The sequence below is a fragment of the Mobula hypostoma genome, chromosome 25, assembly GCF_963921235.1.
Source record: "Mobula hypostoma chromosome 25, sMobHyp1.1, whole genome shotgun sequence".
Taxonomy (NCBI): domain Eukaryota; kingdom Metazoa; phylum Chordata; class Chondrichthyes; order Myliobatiformes; family Myliobatidae; genus Mobula; species Mobula hypostoma.
In genome coordinates, this window is record NC_086121.1 from 26,401,833 (window position 1) to 26,419,270 (window position 17,438).

Genomic DNA, 17,438 nt, shown 5'->3' on the forward strand with positions numbered 1-17,438 from the left:
CCTTTTTTCCTTACTCATTGTGGTTTGTTGGTCAATTTATCTCATTCGCAGCTCGAAACAATCTGCTACACAAACTTCTCTGTAAGTAGTTACTGTGCTGGATAACTGCTGGGTAGTTTTCTTTAAGGTAAAAAGCTGACTTGGACAGTTGTACTTCCAGCCTTAAATGGAATGACGCATCTGGCTGGAACTTCATGTCAATGGAAAACTAGTTTCACTTCTCCCAGAACTAAAGCAAGCCAATTCAAAATGTCAGGTGAGTCACCATCTCAGAGGCAACAACTTGATAGGCTGCTGATGGTGGGTGGGAGAGGGGCACCACTGGAGTTTAGAAGAATGGGGGGAGGGGCGCGGAATCTCATTGAAATCTATCGAATATGGAAAGGCCTGGATAGAGTGCATGTTTGCTGTAGTGGTCCAGAGGCTACAGCCTCAGAATGGAAGGATGTCAGTTTAGAACAGAGATTAGGAGAAAATGCTTTTGCCAGAGGGTGATGAATGCGTGAAATTCAATGCCACGGATGGCTGTGGCGGTAAAATCATTGGGTATTTGTAAAGCTGAGGTTGATAGGTTCTTAATTAGTAAGGGTGTCAAAGGGTACATAACGAAGGAAGGAAAATAGGGCTAAGAGGGATAATATATCAGCCATGATAGAATGGCAGAGCAGACTCGATGGGCCAAATGCATAATTCTGCTCCTGTGCATATGGACACAGGTATTGGTGATGTAAAACAGGTAACTGCACATCTTCATGGGTTCTGCGGGAAGGTAACACACAAAATCTGTGGGGAACCAGTCTGCGCACACTTAGAACTGAACCTGGGACCTTCCAGACATGAGGAATTCTGCAGATGCTGGAAATTCAAGCAACGCACATCAAAGTTGCTGGTGAACGCAGCAGGCCAGGCAGCACCTATTGGAAGAGGTACAGTCGACGTTTCGGGCCGAGACCCTCCGTCAGGACTAACGGAAGGAAGAGTTAGTAAGAGATTTGAAAGTGGGAGGGGGAGGGGGAGATCCAAAATGTTAGGAAAAGACAGGCAGGGGAGGGATGGAGCCAAGATCTGGACAGGTGATTGGCAAAAGGGATATGAGAGGATCATGGGACAGGAGGCCCAGGAAGAAGGAAAAGGGGAAGGGGGGGAAAACCCAGAGGATGGGCAAGGGGTATAGTGAGAGGGACAGAGGGAGAAAAAGGAGAGAGAGAGAGAAAGAATGTGTGTATATAAATAAATAACGAATGGGGTACGAGGGGGAGGTGGGGCATTAGCCCTCTATATATTGGCGAGACCCGACGCAGACTGGGAGATCGTCTTGCTGAACACCTACGCTCTGTCCGCCAGGGAAAGCAGGATTTCCCAGTGGCCACACATTTTAATTCCACATCCCATTCCCATTCTGATATGTCTATCCACGGCCTCCTCTACTGTAAAGATGAAGCCACACTCAGGTTGGAGGAACAACACCTTATATTCCGTCTGGGTAGCCTCCAACCTGATGGCATGAACATTGACTTCTCAAACTTCCGCTAATGCCCCACCTCCCCCTCGTACCCCATCCGTTATTTATTTATATATATACACACATTCTCTCTCTCTCTCTCCTTTTTCTTCCTCTGTCCCTCTGACCATACCCCTTGCCCATCCTCTGGGTTTTTCCCCCCTTCCCCCTTTTCCTTCTCCCTGGGCCTCCTGTCCCATGATCCTCTCGTATCCCCTTTTGCCTATCACCTGTCCAGCTCTTGGCTCCATCCCTCCCCCTCCTGTCTTCTCCTATCATTTTGGATCTCCCCCTCCCCCTCCCACTTTCAAATCTCTTACTAGCTCTTCCTTCAGTTAGTCCTGACGAAGGGTCTTGGCCTGAAACGTTGACTGTACCTCTTCCTAGAGATGCTGCCTGGCCTGCTGTGTTCACCAGTAACTTTGATGTGTGTTGCTGGGACCTTCCAGATCCATTTGGTTCATTTCTACATTAGTTTCTTTAGAGCATCAGGGGGAGATGCTGAATAACAAAGTCAAATCAAGGTTTCAGTGGTCCAAGTCAAAAGCCCAGCTGGGACATGTATCTCTTGGTAAACTAACTAAATCAACTGGTTGTTCAAAATGCCAAGGCTACATTAAAGTCCTAGTTAGTTCCAGGTTCAACATTTTCATTGTAGGACCCCACCTACGCAATGACGAGCAATGTTCTCCATAGCAGCAGTAAGCAAGAGAGAGTAAATATCTGATAATGAAAATGTTTTATATAAGCAAGGAATTGTATTGAAGTAAAACTCCCTGGACTTTCCTCCCCTTGTAAAAATCTGGACTGCCTTTTGCAGGTGGTGATCAATAGAACTGGCCTGGTTCAGTTACAATGTTTGCAGAGTCCTCTGCCTACCCCCTGAAGTTGAAACTCCTCCATTATTATGTGAACAGCGGATTTAATGTTGGACGTAAGCCTTTTTTATGAAATAGAGTTAGGAGGAATGTTGAACTATCTCCACTTAAATTAAAAGGTACAGGATAGAAACCAGACATTAGAGCAAGTCCCTTGTGGTCTTTCCATCCTCTTCACATTCAGTTAAATCAAAATTCTTTTTCTATAAGGATCTGCAGTGCTGAAAAGCTAGATTTAGGATGGATCCAATGTGCCTGATGCTCGGGAACAATCTCAACTGTTGGGCTTCAGCTGGTTAATAAGAGATAGCCTTCCAGCAAACCTTCAGCATTCAACTGCTTTCCCATGGCAACAGCAGCCACTCGCAGCCAATTGGACATTAACGATGATCCAATCCACTTAACATAAATATAAAATAAATCTGTTCACTTGGCCGGAAAGTCTTCTGCTGAGCAGCTGGTTTACTTTTATGTGGTTGCATATGTGGGTGAAAGAATTCCAGTTGATTCCAGTATCCAGTGAACAACTTGGCCCTATACATTGGTAACCTCTATCCCAGTGAAGGTCTGGAGGGAGCAACGTGCTGGTCTGGACAGTTCGTCCTCAGTGACACCTTGTAGACGGGAGGGATAGCCTTCGTGGAAGCAGAGGTCTTTTCCACCAAAGGCCTTCATTGAATCCATTGGTCCCTGAGTTTGGGGGAAGAAAGAAGATTACATTTTAGTGAGCACCGCTCAAACGTGTTTGTCCTAGTGCCTGGCACTCTGAGCTTGACCTGTACTGTTTGTGGTGTAGAACAAGGTCACAGGAAGCACTAAAGGGCACCAACTGGATAATTGGCTTTGATGAGAATGGTCAAGGGAGGAATATGGAGAAATGATGTGATCTGTGAGCACTGGGTGGAAGGGGGCTGTATCACTGTGTTGAATCCTACACTGTACACTCCAGTTGGAGTTCCCATTATGAAACTATAAATGTACTGGCGAGAGTTTGTTTCCATTTCTTCTACTCAATTATGACATATAGTAACTGTTGTTTCGGACAGCATCGGTGGACATGTGAAAACATCATCAAGTTAACCCTCTACCTCTCTATATAATCTGTTTACTTCTGTCCCTGTTTACTTGTTATCTCCATCTGCAGTCTCTTGCAATGACCAATTAACCTATTAATGTCTTTGCCTCTGGGAGGAAACCAGAGCACAGGGAGAAAACCCAGGCAGTCACGGGGGAAGAACGTACAAACTCCTTACAGGCGGCGGTGGGGGGGGGGGGCGGGGATTGTCTCCTGTACTGCAAAGCACTGTGCTAACCGCTGAACCACCATGCTGGCCCCCACTTCTTCGATTGGCAGAAAGACTGCTGAATATTTGGTGTGGAAGCAAAAATAACCATGGTGAATAAAAGGGGAAGAAAACGGAACAAAGATCTTTTGTCTGATTCCTCATTATTCCTCTACCAAAAGTGCTAAATGAACTTGAAAACTTTGATTTGATGCAAATCGTTGATCAAGTATCAGGTGAGAGGGTTGCTTTGACTTCGACAGTCAGTTATAATGAGCGATTGCTTCACTACACACTCAGTGGCCACTTTATTAGGTACAGGAGGGGAACCCAGTGTGGTCTCCGGTTGCTAGAGCCCATCCAATTCAAGGTTTGATGTGTTCAGAGATGCTTTGCTGCTCACTACTGTTGTTACGTGTGGTTATTGGAGTTACTGCCGGCTTCCCGTCAGCTTGAACCAGTTTGACCGTTTTTCTCTGGCCTCTCTCATTAATAGGGTGCTTTCACCCACAGAACTGCTGCTCACTAGATGTCTTCCATTTTTCGTACCATTCTCTGTGAATTCTAAGCGACTGTTGTGCATGAAAATCCCAGGAGATCAGAGAAATGACAATGTCCCTATGAGATGGATTCAGAGGGCTGTGCTGGGTGAGGGACAGTGTGAAAATCCCAGGAGAACAGCAGTTTTTGAGATACTCAAATCACCCCATCTAGCACCGACAATCATTCCCTGGTCAAAGTCACATAGATCACATTTCTTTCCTAGTCTGATGTTTGGTCTAATGAACAACTGAACCTCCTGACCATGTCTGCATGCTTTCATGCATTGAATTGCCACTACATGATTGGCTGACTAGGTATTTGTGTTAATGGTTAATGTGCAGATGTACCTCATAAAATGGCCACTGTGTGTAAACTTAACCTGAAGGGAATGAAAATAAGATGTAAGATATGCATCCAAAACTGTTCTTCAATGTGTTCGGAAAAGTTTCCTTTCATCTCCAGTGTCAGAACTGAAGAGTCAAACAGAAGCTACAGACTCTCGGAGAAAGGATAGTCTGAAGAGATGCTTGAACTGAGCAACAGATAGCCCTCAGGGCTTAACCAAGAACATACACCATAATGCGATACAGTCTTCCCATTCCCCACCCGCTTCCCCGGAGACTTTTAGATTTCAATCATATTTGAAGGTCGTGGGATTCTGCGGGTGACGACATGTGGGCCCTGGTGAGACCACACCTGGAGTATTGTGTACAGTCTTGGTCTCCAAATTTGAGGAAGGACATTCTAGCTATTGAGGGAGTGCAGTGTAGGTTCATGAAGTTAATTCCCGGGATGGCGGGACTGTCATATGTTGAAAGATTGGAGCGACTGGGGTTGTATACACCGGAATTTAGAAGGATGAGAGGGGATCTGATTGAAACATATTAGATTATTAAGGGATTGGACACGCTAGAGGCAGGAAACATGTTCCTGATGTTGGGGGAGTCCAGAACCAGAGGCCACAGTTTAAGAATAAGGGGTAGACCATTTAGAACAGAGTTGAGGAAAAACTTCTTCACACAGAGGGTTGTGGTTCTGTGGAATGCTCTGCCTCAGAAGGCAGTGGAGGCCAATTCTCTGGATTCTTTCGAGAAAAGGTTAGATAGAGCTCTTAAAGATAGCGGAGTGAAGAGATATGGGGAGAAGGCAGGAAAAGGGTACTGATTGTGGATGATCAGCCATGATCGCAGTGAATGGTGGTGCTGGATCGAAGGGCTGAATGGCCTACTCCTGCACCTATTGTCTATTGACATCCCAGGTGTGAATGAAATGATCCCCTACCTGCCCAGTGGAGAACACAGTGAGTGATGTGGTGCAAGAGGTTTATGGTTTGATGGTATGTTAGTTAACGGGCGATGGCAGTGCATGTGTAACTGGGATGGGAAGAGGAACTTTACAGCGAGCCCTGCAGTTAGATAAAAACTAGGTGGTGGTGATTTACTTGGGGGACAGCCTATCATGAGTCCAGTAGAAAGTGCAGGGGTTCTGCTGTAAGCTGGACTCTGCTTTACACTGATCTCAGTGGAAAAGCCTTTGTTCACTCAATGATGAAAAATGTGAGGGTCCCCCCTCCCCATTTCACTGGCCTCAGGGGTTCGAAGTATAATTGGAGGACAGCTCACTGTGTAGAGTGAAGCTCCTTAACCTCCAGAGGCCCTTGGAGAGAGGTGCAGCGCTACTAAATGTTCAAAGTGGAGTGAAATGAATGCATGTATATTCCCAGATGCTTAGGGTGATACTTCCTCCTTCTCCAGCCCTGTACCTTCCCCAGCCACTTGGCTTTGCCTATCACCTTCTATCTAGCCTCCTTCCCCTCCTCCCACCTTTTAATTCTGGCATCTTCCCCCTTCTTCTTCAGTCCTGAAGAAGGGTCTAGGCCCGAAATGTCGGCCGGTTTATCTATTTCCATGGGTGTAGCCTGACCTGCCGAGCTCCCCCAGCACTTTTGTGTGTGCTGCTCTGGATTTCCAGCGTCTGCAGACTTTCTCGCGTAGATTTGCGGCCGTAGATATGCGGTGCCAGGGACCCGGTTCAAAGCTAACCTTGGCCGCTGTCTGTGCGCAGTTCGCCCATTCTCACTGTGACTGCACTGGTTCCCCCCTAAATGCTTTGGTTTGCTCCTATATCCCAAAGGTCTGTGCATCAGGAGCTTAATTGCCCCTGGAAATGGAAAGAATAAAATGGGATGAGATGTAGGATATGGAAATGAGTGAAATCTGCTTCTGTGTGGCAACCCTCTCGGACTCTGTGACACTATGAAGAGCAAGATATGCTGCCTTCATGGGTAGGTGGTAGAGTGTGGTGGTGGTGAAGGGGAAGGAAAACTCTGAATTCTGATAATTGCTGAAATTCATTCTCACATGAATTCAGCTGCTGCTCCATCTCTAGCCTCACTGTGCTGAACTCACCCTTCCTGTTCTGTACTTTCTGCTGGTTTCATCCTCTGCATATTCCAGAGCATTCTCATCAGCGTGATTGTATCCCAGAAAGCCCTGTTGTACATAACATAGCTGCCCCAGTCTCTGACTTTCCTGTAACAGTCCATGCCTGCAAACGAGAAACAGGTCATTCGCAAAGTAAATAAAACATTCTTATCAGTTCTTAAGCCTCGTTACAAAGCATAGAAGTCATAATACGCCATGGGCTAAATATCATTGAAGATCTTATACTTCAGACTAGGCATGAACTCAGAGTATGGGCCTTGTCAGCACACAGAACAGATTTATCAAGCGCCCCTGCCTTATATGCAGTATAGCTATGTCTATCTGTTGTTTTTGTTTATTCATTAATTCATTCATCTAGCTATCTATTTATCCATCTGGATATCTATCTATTTATTTATTTACTGCAATACAGTGCAGAACCCTTTGAGCCACGGCCCTCAGCAACCCTTGATTTAACCCGAGCCTAATCACGGGACAGTTTACAATGAGCAATTAACCTACCAGCCGGTGCATCTTTGGATTGTGGGAGGAAACCAGAGCACTCAGAGGAAACCCACGTGGTCACGGGAAGAACGTACAAACTCCTTACAGGACACTGGTGGGAATTGGACCCGGGGTCACCAAGCATTGTGCTGACCACTACGCTACCCCGCTGCCCCTACTGCACAGACTTCCCGGCCCAGTACCAGCTTATCACCAGCACAAGCCGCAGGCCCAGAAAGGATCACCGTCACCAATTTATGAGTCACTTTCCCAACATCTCCTTGGGTGTTTACCATTTACCCTCCTCTGCTTTTCAGTAGAACAGGCACAGCTGCTGCGTAGGAACATATTCTCCTATAAGTTCTCCTCCACTTTGTATGGTGTCTTGATTTGAACATATCTGAAAATTCCATCACTGTTGCTGTAACTCCCTTCCCAATGCTGGGTGGGCGCTGGGACGGCCTGTAGTAAATACTGACCATGCTGGTGATGTGCGTATCACTTAAATTAAAAGGAATCCTTCAGTACTTCACATGTATCAAAATAGTCTCCAATGATTTGTCACCTTGGTTATCGTAGGAGTTAATGCAGCAGTAAGTGAAATGAACAACAGATTAATCTGTTTTCTGGTGGCGTTTGAAGATGAAACAGAACTTTCTTCTTTGAAAAGCGAACTAATTAAATAGTTCCCAGTGGTAGTAACGCTCCTGTGGGCATTAAGGGTGGGACCCAGCAAGTCATGCTTGTGCATTATGAATTATTCCAATGCTCCAATAAGCACTTCCTCAGTAAACTAACGGCACGTTATTCTTAAGGATATCCTGAGGTCAGTTAGGGAAGTCATGTTATTGAGCTAATTCCCTGAAACCAGTAGGAAATGATTTGCTCTCTTTCCCGTTCTTCTGTCCCTATCAAGATATTGAGGAGTGGGTAACTCCTCACTCCAAAGAGCATCCATATTTACTGCAAGCAGAGGTACAGCAGAGCTTGATATTCATATCTGACTGCTCCAGCCTCTCCCAACTCTCCGCCAGAGCTCCATTGCTCCAATGCGCCAACCCTACAATTTCTAAAAATCATCCTTAGTCAGGTCTAAGTATTAATAGTGTCAAATTAGGAAAGCTTTACAACATTGATGTGATAATAATTGTATTGAATCCGTCCCGGACATCTTATTCAAGATTCCTTCAGGAACTTGCAGTGATGTGGAACATTTTAGTTTTGTACCACCTGTCAAAATGCTTCATACAAGTGTAACTATATCAAAGACCTTGGGACATGTGACCAAAATCTTGGCTAATTAGGTTGATTTAAAGTATGCCTCAATGGAGAGGTGGACAGAGTCAGGGAGAGGACTTCAGAGTCACTGGTGGAGAGAAGACAATACAGGGTCGAAAGAGGACATATCTGGAGAAACATCATCTGAAGAGCTGGAGAAGATGACAGGAATAGAACCTGGAGAGATCTGAAATCAAAGATGAGAGGGTTAAAAATAGAACACAGACACAGATACAGGCACAGACTTTAGGATGAGCTCACATTGTGAGTGATGGCAGCAGGAGGTTGCCCTGGAATGGCCGAGTCTGGAGGTACAAAAACAAAGATGAGAGCTTTGCTAGCTATGGACAGAGGCAGCAGTGGAGTAGAGATAGGCAGGACCTCAAAGGAGGAGGTGGGTGGTCTTAAAGGTGGGAAAGAACCCTTAACTCAGGGTGACTAGAGAACAGAGTGACAAACTATTAGGCCAGAGGTTAATACACACCTTGAAAAGCCAGTGCATTTTTGTTGAATGAAACACCCATTGTGAAATTCTATTGGCAAAAGTCCAAGATGATAACTGCAAAAGGACAGGCCCAGTACAACTAAATGGCACCAAGGCCTCTACCAGCTACAGAAGAAATCATGTAAGTGCTAAATCATGAGTTGTAGGCTGGGGGCTGTCTGGTTAAGGTGGAGAGAGGCCCGGGTTGCAATGGAGGAGATCACAGCATGAGGTGGCGTGGGAACTACGGAGAGTCTGGACCTTGAGGGTTGACTGGGGGCCTCGAAGAGTGCATGATTTTGCGGTAAGGCGGTCTGGAGTCAGCAGAGGAAATGATCAGGTTAAGGTTCAAGGCTGAAGTGGAAGAGCTGGTCACAAAGGAAACCTCCAGTGGCAGGCATCATGGGGGCAATCTGACGTACAAGGTGATCTACTCATGGTCTGCAGATACATGTGACAAGTGACATACAACCTAAAGTGAGATCACTATATACATGAATATGAATCACACAGTCCTGAAAAGGCATGGAATAACTAATATTTGCACAAGGCTAGAAATTCTGACGTACAGGTGCATCATATGACAGAGCAGAATTTTTATCCCACTAACCCTGAGCTTGGATAAACTTCTGCAGTTAATTTTTTTTAAGCTGTGGTAGTGCCTTGATCTTTGTACCAGTGATTGACTTGGCAGGGAAATGGCTCCAAGGTTGAAGACCAAAGCAATATCAGCAGCTAAAACCCCACCTATCCAGTGACCTTGAGCATTAAGGTGTCGCAGGAAATTAATCATCAGCCAAAGGTTTCTGGCAGAAAAAATAGAAGCAGGGCTGATCAGCTTAGCCCTTTGTGTCTGCTTTACCATTCAACCAAATCAGTACCAGTGTCACTTATTTGTACAAACCCCCTAACTCTTGATTTCCCTAATATCTGAAGACCAGTCCGTCCCGGTATTAATCACACTCAGTGATTAAGCCCCTATAGCTCCCCAGAAGAAAACTCCAAAGGTTCACCCCTTCTGGGTGAGGAAATTAATTCTTATTTCAGTCCTTTTACTTTACATTGAGACTATGATCACTGGTTCCCAATGGTTCAGATCGGGAAAACATCAATACTGCATCTGGTCTCTCAAGCATAGTAAGAATTTTGTAGGTGGGACATTTAATAACTCACAAGTGATTTTTATCCTAATTTTACTCTGTGGTAGATAACATATTTTAAAGGAGAATGAGTTGAAGGGGGAGCAGGAAATACCTGATGCCATTGGGAAACAGGAGACCCCGGAAAGGTGGCTGAGCAATGGCGATGTTGCTTGTAAATGAGAACAACAACACCCTTCAGGGCTTAATTTCACCAAGGCTTCTCCCTTCTCACTGGCTGATGTTGGAAGGTAGGTCAGGGTGTCGGAGGTATGTTTGGGTGTCGGAGGTATGTTTGGGTGTCGGAGGTAGGTTAGGGTGTCAGAGGTAGATTAGGGTGTCGGACGTAGGTTAGGGTACCCGAGGTAGGTTAGGATGTCGGAAGTAAGTTAGGGTGTCGGAGGTAGGTTAGGATGTCGGAGGTAGATTATGATGTCGGAGATAGGTTAGGGTGTCGGAGGTAGGTTAGGATGTCGGAGGTAGATTATGATGTCGGAAACAACAGGAATTCTGCAGGTGCTGGAAATTCAAGCAACATACATCAAAGTTGCTGGTGAACGCAGCAGGCCAAGCAGCATCTATAGGAAGAGGCGCAGTCGACGTTTCAGGCCGAGACCCTTCGTCCTGACGAAGGGTCTCGGCCTGAAACGTCGACTGCGCCTCTCCTTATGATGTCGGAGATAGGTTAGGGTGTCGGACGTAGGTTAGGGTGCCCGAGGTAGGTTAGGATGTTGGAGATAAGTGAGGATGTTGGAGGTAAGTGAGGATGTTGGAGGTAAGTGAGGGTGTCGGAGGTAAGTGAGGGTGTCGGAGGTAGGTTAGGGTGTAAGAGGTAAGCTGGAGGTAGGTTAGGGTGTCGGATGTAGGTTAGGGTGTCAGAGGTAGGTTAGGATGTCGGAGGTAAGTTAGGATGTTGGAGGTAGGTTAGGGTATCGGAGGTAGGTTACGGTATCGGAGTAGGTTAGGGTGTCGGAGGTAGGTTAGGGTGTCGGAGGTAGGTTAAGGTGTCAGAGGTAGATTAGGATGTCGGAGGTAGGTTAGGGTGCCCGAGGTAGGTGAGGATGTCGGAGGTAGGTTAGGGTGTCGGAGGTAGGTCAGGATGTCGGAGGTAAGTTAGGATGTCGGAGGTAGGTTAGGGTGTCAGAGGTAGGTCAGGATGTCAGAGATAAGTGAGGATGTTGGAGGTAAGTGAGGGTGTCGGAGGTAGGTTAGGATGTCAGAGGTAGGTCAGGATGTCAGAGATAAGTGAGGATGTTGGAGGTAAGTGAGGGTGTCGGAGGTAGGTTAGGATGTCGGAGGTAGATTAGGGTGGCAGAGGTAGATTAGGGTGTCGGAGGTAGGTTAGGGTGTCGGACGTAGGTTAGGGTGTTGGACGTAGGTTAGGGTACCCGAAGTAGGTTAGGATGTCGGAGGTAAGTTAGGGTGTCGGAGGTAGGTTAGGATGTCGGAGGTAGATTATGATGTCGGAGATAGGTTAAGGTGTCGGACGTAGGTTAGGGTGCCCGAGGTAGGTTAGGATGTCGGAGGTAGGTCAGGGTGCCCGAGGTAGGTCAGGATGTTGGAGATAAGTGAGGATGTTGGAGGTAAGTGAGGGTGTCGGAGGTAAGTGAGGGTGTCGGAGGTAGTTTAGAGTGTCGGAGGTAGGTTAGGGTGTCGGAGGTAGGTTAGGGTGTAAGAGGTAAGCTGGAGGTAGGTTAGGGTGTCGGATGTAGGTTAGGGTGTCAGAGGTAGGTTAGGATGTCGGAGGTAAGTTAGGATGTTGGAGGTAGGTTAGGGTATCGGAGGTAGGTTACGGTATCGGAGTAGGTTAGGGTGTCGGAGGTAGGTTAGGGTGTCGGAGGTAGGTTAAGGTGTCAGAGGTAGATTAGGATGTCGGAGGTAGGTTAGGGTGCCCGAGGTAGGTGAGGATGTCGGAGGTAGGTTAGGGTGTCGGAGGTAGGTCAGGATGTCGGAGGTAAGTTAGGATGTCGGAGGTAGGTTAGGGTGTCAGAGGTAGGTCAGGATGTCAGAGATAAGTGAGGATGTTGGAGGTAAGTGAGGGTGTCGGAGGTAGGTTAGGATGTCAGAGGTAGGTCAGGATGTCAGAGATAAGTGAGGATGTTGGAGGTAAGTGAGGGTGTCGGAGGTAGGTTAGGATGTCGGAGGTAGATTAGGGTGGCAGAGGTAGATTAGGGTGTCGGAGGTAGGTTAGGGTGTCGGACGTAGGTTAGGGTGTTGGACGTAGGTTAGGGTACCCGAAGTAGGTTAGGATGTCGGAGGTAAGTTAGGGTGTCGGAGGTAGGTTAGGATGTCGGAGGTAGATTATGATGTCGGAGATAGGTTAAGGTGTCGGACGTAGGTTAGGGTGCCCGAGGTAGGTTAGGATGTCGGAGGTAGGTCAGGGTGCCCGAGGTAGGTCAGGATGTTGGAGATAAGTGAGGATGTTGGAGGTAAGTGAGGGTGTCGGAGGTAAGTGAGGGTGTCGGAGGTAGTTTAGAGTGTCGGAGGTAGGTTAGGGTGTCGGAGGTAGGTTAGGGTGTCGGATGTAGGTTAGGGTGTCGGAGGTAGGTTAGGATGTCGGAGGTAAGTTAGGATGTCGGAGGTATGTTTGGGTGTCGGAGATAGGTTAGGGTGTCGGAGGTAGGTTAGGGTGTCGGAGGTAGGTTAGGATGTCGGAGGTAAGTTAGGATATCGGAGATAGATTAGGATGTCGGAGGTAGGTTAGGGTGTCGGAGGTAGGTTTGGATGTCGGAGGTATGTTAGGGTGTCGGAGGTAATTTAGGATGTCAGAGGTAGGTTAAGATGTCGGAGGTAGATTAGGGTGTCGGAGGTAGATTAGGGTGTCGGAGGTAAGTTAGGGTGTCGGAGGTAGGTCAGGATGTCGGAGGTAGGTTAGGGTGTCGGAGGTAGGTTAGGGTGTCGGAGGTAGGTTATGATGTCGGAGGTAGGTTAGGGTGTCGGAGATAGATTAGGGTGTCGGAGGTAGGTTATGATGTCGGAGGTAGGTTAGGGTGTCGGAGATAGATTAGGGTGTCGGAGGTAGGTTATGATGTCGGAGGTAGGTTAGGGTGTCGGAGATAGATTAGGGTGTCGGAGGTAGGTTAAGGTGCTCGAGGTAGGTTAGGGTGTTGGAGGTAGGTTAGGATGTCGGAGGTAGATTAAGGTGTTATAGGTAAGATTTTGGCACAGAAGGTGTCAGGTGCATGGACTACCCTGCCAGGGCTGGTGGTAGAGGCAGATGCTTTGGGAGCATTTGAGAAACTCTTCGACAGACACATGGATGATAGGAAAATGGAGGGTTATGTAAGAGGGAAGGGTTAGATTGATTTTAGAGTAGGTTTAAGGGTCAGAACAACATTGCAGCCCGAAGGACCTGGACTGTTGTATTCTAACTTTGCCAATGGCTGAAGAGCTCCAAGAATCCGTGACTGAATTTTCAACACATGGCCTGTGCTGAGACTCCTGTGCTGTGTTGAAGGGGGATTAGCAAGATGCAGGAAGAACTCAGCGGGTCAGATGGACAATTGGCGTTTTGGGTCGAGACCCTTCATCTTGACTCACTCAACGAGACACTGCCTCACTCACCGAGTCCCTCAAGCATCTTATTCGTTGCGACAGGTTGCAGCACCTGCAGACAATATGTGCTTATATTGGAGGGATGCCGTTATTTTGACAGGCCATTAAACCAAAGCACCTTCTATTCGCAGTTCATTCCTTGTGTGAAATATCCCTCCTACTGTTCAGGCAGCGTTTCTCTCTCAACCACCTGCAATGGACTTACCCCGCGGCTGTTCCTTGGGCTTGCCCCACTCAGGTTAGAATCCACCCCTGATCCCTTTCCAAGATGATCCTTAAAACCTCTCTTACTCAGCTTTTGATCATCTGTGCTATGTGTCCAAGGGCTGTTTGATTCATATTTTAATGTGAATATTTTAATTCCTGTGAAGTGCCTTGGGGCATTTTATTGCATTAAAGCTGTTACATAAATGCATGTTGTTGTGTATGTAAGTACCAGTGCAACTACTAATAAACTTGTTTTGAAGCACTTGAAAAGTTTCTTTGTTGGAAATTCTCTTATGTATGCAACGTTGCTCATCAACACTCGTGCACTGACAATTCTGCTTTGGGGTGTTTTCAAACATCTCAATGAGTGGTGCAAAGGCGCAAATACATTTTGTCAATAGCAGAGCGCTTGGTAAACTTTCAGCCTCTTATCCGTTTCCTGCGGTGTCGTATTTAACAGCATGGATCTACAGCATAAGAGTACATGGGCTGCTCTTAATGTCAGTAGCTGATGGCTTAAAGGAATGCAGGAGATTGGGAGGCTAATTGGAAGGAGGATAAAGATAAGCAAGAAAGCAGGTCACCTGCAGAGTAGAGGAAGTGGGTGAGAGGTAGACGAGAGAGGAGAAACAACATGAAAACATAACACTTCCTTAAAACTGTCACTCCGTCTGCCTGATCCCACACTGGCTGGCAAGGAAGAAAGAACTCAGAACCTGAATCAGTTTTAATATCACTGGTATATGTCATGAAATTAGTTGACTTTGTGGCAGTGGTACACTGCTATACATAATAATAGAGAGAAAAACTATGAATTCTGAAAGTGTATACACAGGGGACTTCAACACGCAGGTAGATTAGGAAAATCAAGCTGGATTCCAGGAGGGGGAGTTTCTAGAGTACCAACAAGATGGCTTTTTTTCGAGCAGCTCGTGGTTGAGCCCACTAGAGACTCAGCTATTGTGGATTGGGTGCTGTGCAATGAACGAGAATTGATTAAAGACCTTAAGGGTAAAAGAACCCTTAGGCGCAAGTGATCATAACCTGAAATTTGAGAAGGAGAAACTAAAGTCAGATGTATCAGTATTACAGTGGAGTAAAGGGAATTACAGGGGCATAAGAGAGAAGTTGGCCAGAAGTGAGCGGAAAAGAGCACTGGCAGGGATGACGGCAGAGCAGCAATATCTGGAATTTCAGGAAGCAATTTGGAAGGTACAGGATATATATATACGAAAGAGAAAAAAGTATTCTAAAGGCAAGATGACACACTATGGCTAACAAGAGAAGTCAAAGCCAACATAAAAGTCAAAGAGAGGCTATATAATAGAGCAAAAATTAATAGGAAGTTAAAGGATTGGGAAGCTTTTAAAAACCAGCAGAAGGCAACTAAAAAAAGTCATGAAGCTAAAGATGGAATATGAAAGTAAGCTAGCCTACAATATTAAAGAGGATACTTAAGGGTTTTTTTCAGATACATAAATTGTAAAAGAGAGGTGGAAAATGATGCTGGAGAGGTAGTAATGGTGGACAACGAAATGGTGGACGAACTGAACAAATATTTTGCATTAGCTTTCACTGTGGAAATCACTAGCAATATGGTGGAATTTCCAGGTGTCAGAGGTCATGAAATGTGTGAAATTACCATAACTAGAGAGTAGGTTCCTGGGAAACTGAAAGGTCTGATGCCTAGGCCTAGGTCTAGGCCATAGTCAGCATGGTTTCCTCAAGGGAAAATCTTACTTGATAAATCTGTTGGAATTCTTTGAAGAAACAACAAGCAGGGTAGACCAAGAAGAATTGGTTGATATTATTTACCTGGATTCTCAGAAGCCCTTTAACAAGGTGTCACACATGAGGCTGCTTAACAAGCTACAAGCCCAAGGTATTACAGGGAAGATTCTAGCATGGATGAAGCTGTGGCTGATTGCCAGGATGCAAAGAGTGGGAATAAAGGGAGCCTCTTCTGGCTGACTGCCAGTAACTACTGGTGTTACACAGGGGTTTGTGTTGGGAGGTTGACTATTTTCTAAATAGAGAGAAAATACAAAAAAATTGAGGTGCAAGGGGACTTGGGAGTGCTTGTGCAGGATTCTTTAAAGGCTAATTTGCAGGTTGTGTCTGTGGTGAAGAAGGCAAATGCAATGTTAGCATTCATTTCAAGAGGACTAGAATATAAAAGAATGAATGTAAAGTTGATTCTTCATGAAGTACTGGTGAGGTCTCACTCAAGTATTGTGAGCAGTTTTGGGCCCTTTATCTTAGAAAGGATGTGCTGAAACTGGTAAGAGGTTCAAAGGAGGTTCACAAAAGTGATTCCAGGATTGAATGGATCCAAAATGAAGAGCGTTTGATAGCTCCGGGACTGTATTCACTGGATGAGGGGTGATTTCACTGAAACCTGTCCAATGGTGAAAGGCCTTGATAGAGCGGATGTGGAGAGAATATTTCCAATGGTGGGAGAATCTACGACCAGAGGACACAGCATCAGAATAGAGAAGTGTCCTTTTAGAATGGAAATGAGGAGGAATTTCTTTATCCAGAGAGTGATGAATCTGCAGAATTCATTGCCACAGGCAGCTATGGAGGCCCTCTTTATGTATATTTAAGGCAGACGGTGATAGATTCTTGATTGGTCAGGGCATGAAGGGATAAGGGGAGAAGGCAGGAGATTGGAACTGAGAGGAAAATTGGATCAGCCACGATGAAATGGCGGAGCAGGCATGATGGGCTGAATGGCCTGATTCTGCTCCTGTATCTTATGGTCTTTTATATATATTCAATAGCTAAATTAAATAAGTAATGCATAAATAGAAATTAAAAAGTAGTGAGGTAGTGTTAATGGGTTCGATGTCCATTCAGAAATCAGATGGCAGAGGGGAAGAAGTCATTGAGGTTACGACAAGAACAATGAAAACAGTGAGCAAGAACATGAGCAAAATGATGGGGGAGGAGGGAGCTAGAAATCCCCTCAGCATCTTAATGATGTTAACTATATTTCTAAGAAATCTGTCCTGCCTGTGATTCCAGCTTTCTCCATCTTTTCCTCAGATTTCCAGTCTCTGCAGATTTCCGGTTTTCGCTCGCACTCCTGGACGTTTGCTGGTGGACCGCAGGAGTTTGCTGTGTCTCTGAGGAGGTGCAGCTACCCAGCTCCACATCTGCTGAACCTCAAGTTCAATCCTGACCTCTGGGGCTGCCTACATGAAACGCTGTCAAGGGAATGCAGCATCTATCAACGATTCTCACCAGCCAGGCCATGCTCTTTTCTCGCTGCTGCCATCAGGTAGAAGGTAGAAGTGCCTCAGGGCTCACACTGCCAGTTTGAAGAACAGATACTACCCCACAACCATAAGGCTCTTGAACAAAAGAGGATAATTACTCTCATCTATTGAGATGTTTCCACAACCAATGATCTCACTTTAAGGACTCTTTATCTTGTTATTTTATGCTCTTGTTATTTATTGCAATTTATTTGTAATGCCCTGGTTAAGATTTTTACTGCTATGTCGTAGGACTTTCATCTCAGCAGTTCAAAAGAGCAGTTTATTCTGCTTTCAGCACGTTTGGGTTTGAGCTAAAGATAAGGGGCTATATTGTTCAAATTAGGAATGTTGCATCAGCCAGTCAGGATGGTGGAATTGGG

General features: G+C 45.9%; 1 protein-coding gene across 4 annotated transcripts in view; it reads right to left on the bottom strand.

Moving 5' to 3' along the window:
- Positions 1 to 1,932: 1,932 nt before the first annotated feature.
- Positions 1,933 to 17,438, bottom strand: part of LOC134337820 (kazrin-like) — a 719,044-nt gene continuing 703,538 nt past the window's right edge. For all 4 annotated transcript variants that reach the window (XM_063033089.1, XM_063033088.1, XM_063033091.1 and 1 more), the window contains 2 exons: positions 6,614 to 6,752; positions 1,933 to 3,069 (listed from right to left, as the gene is read on the bottom strand). In XM_063033089.1, the coding sequence (XP_062889159.1) occupies positions 2,914 to 3,069; positions 6,614 to 6,752 (295 nt within the window). In that variant the 3' untranslated portion in view covers positions 1,933 to 2,913. The remainder of the gene's footprint in view (positions 3,070 to 6,613; positions 6,753 to 17,438) is intronic.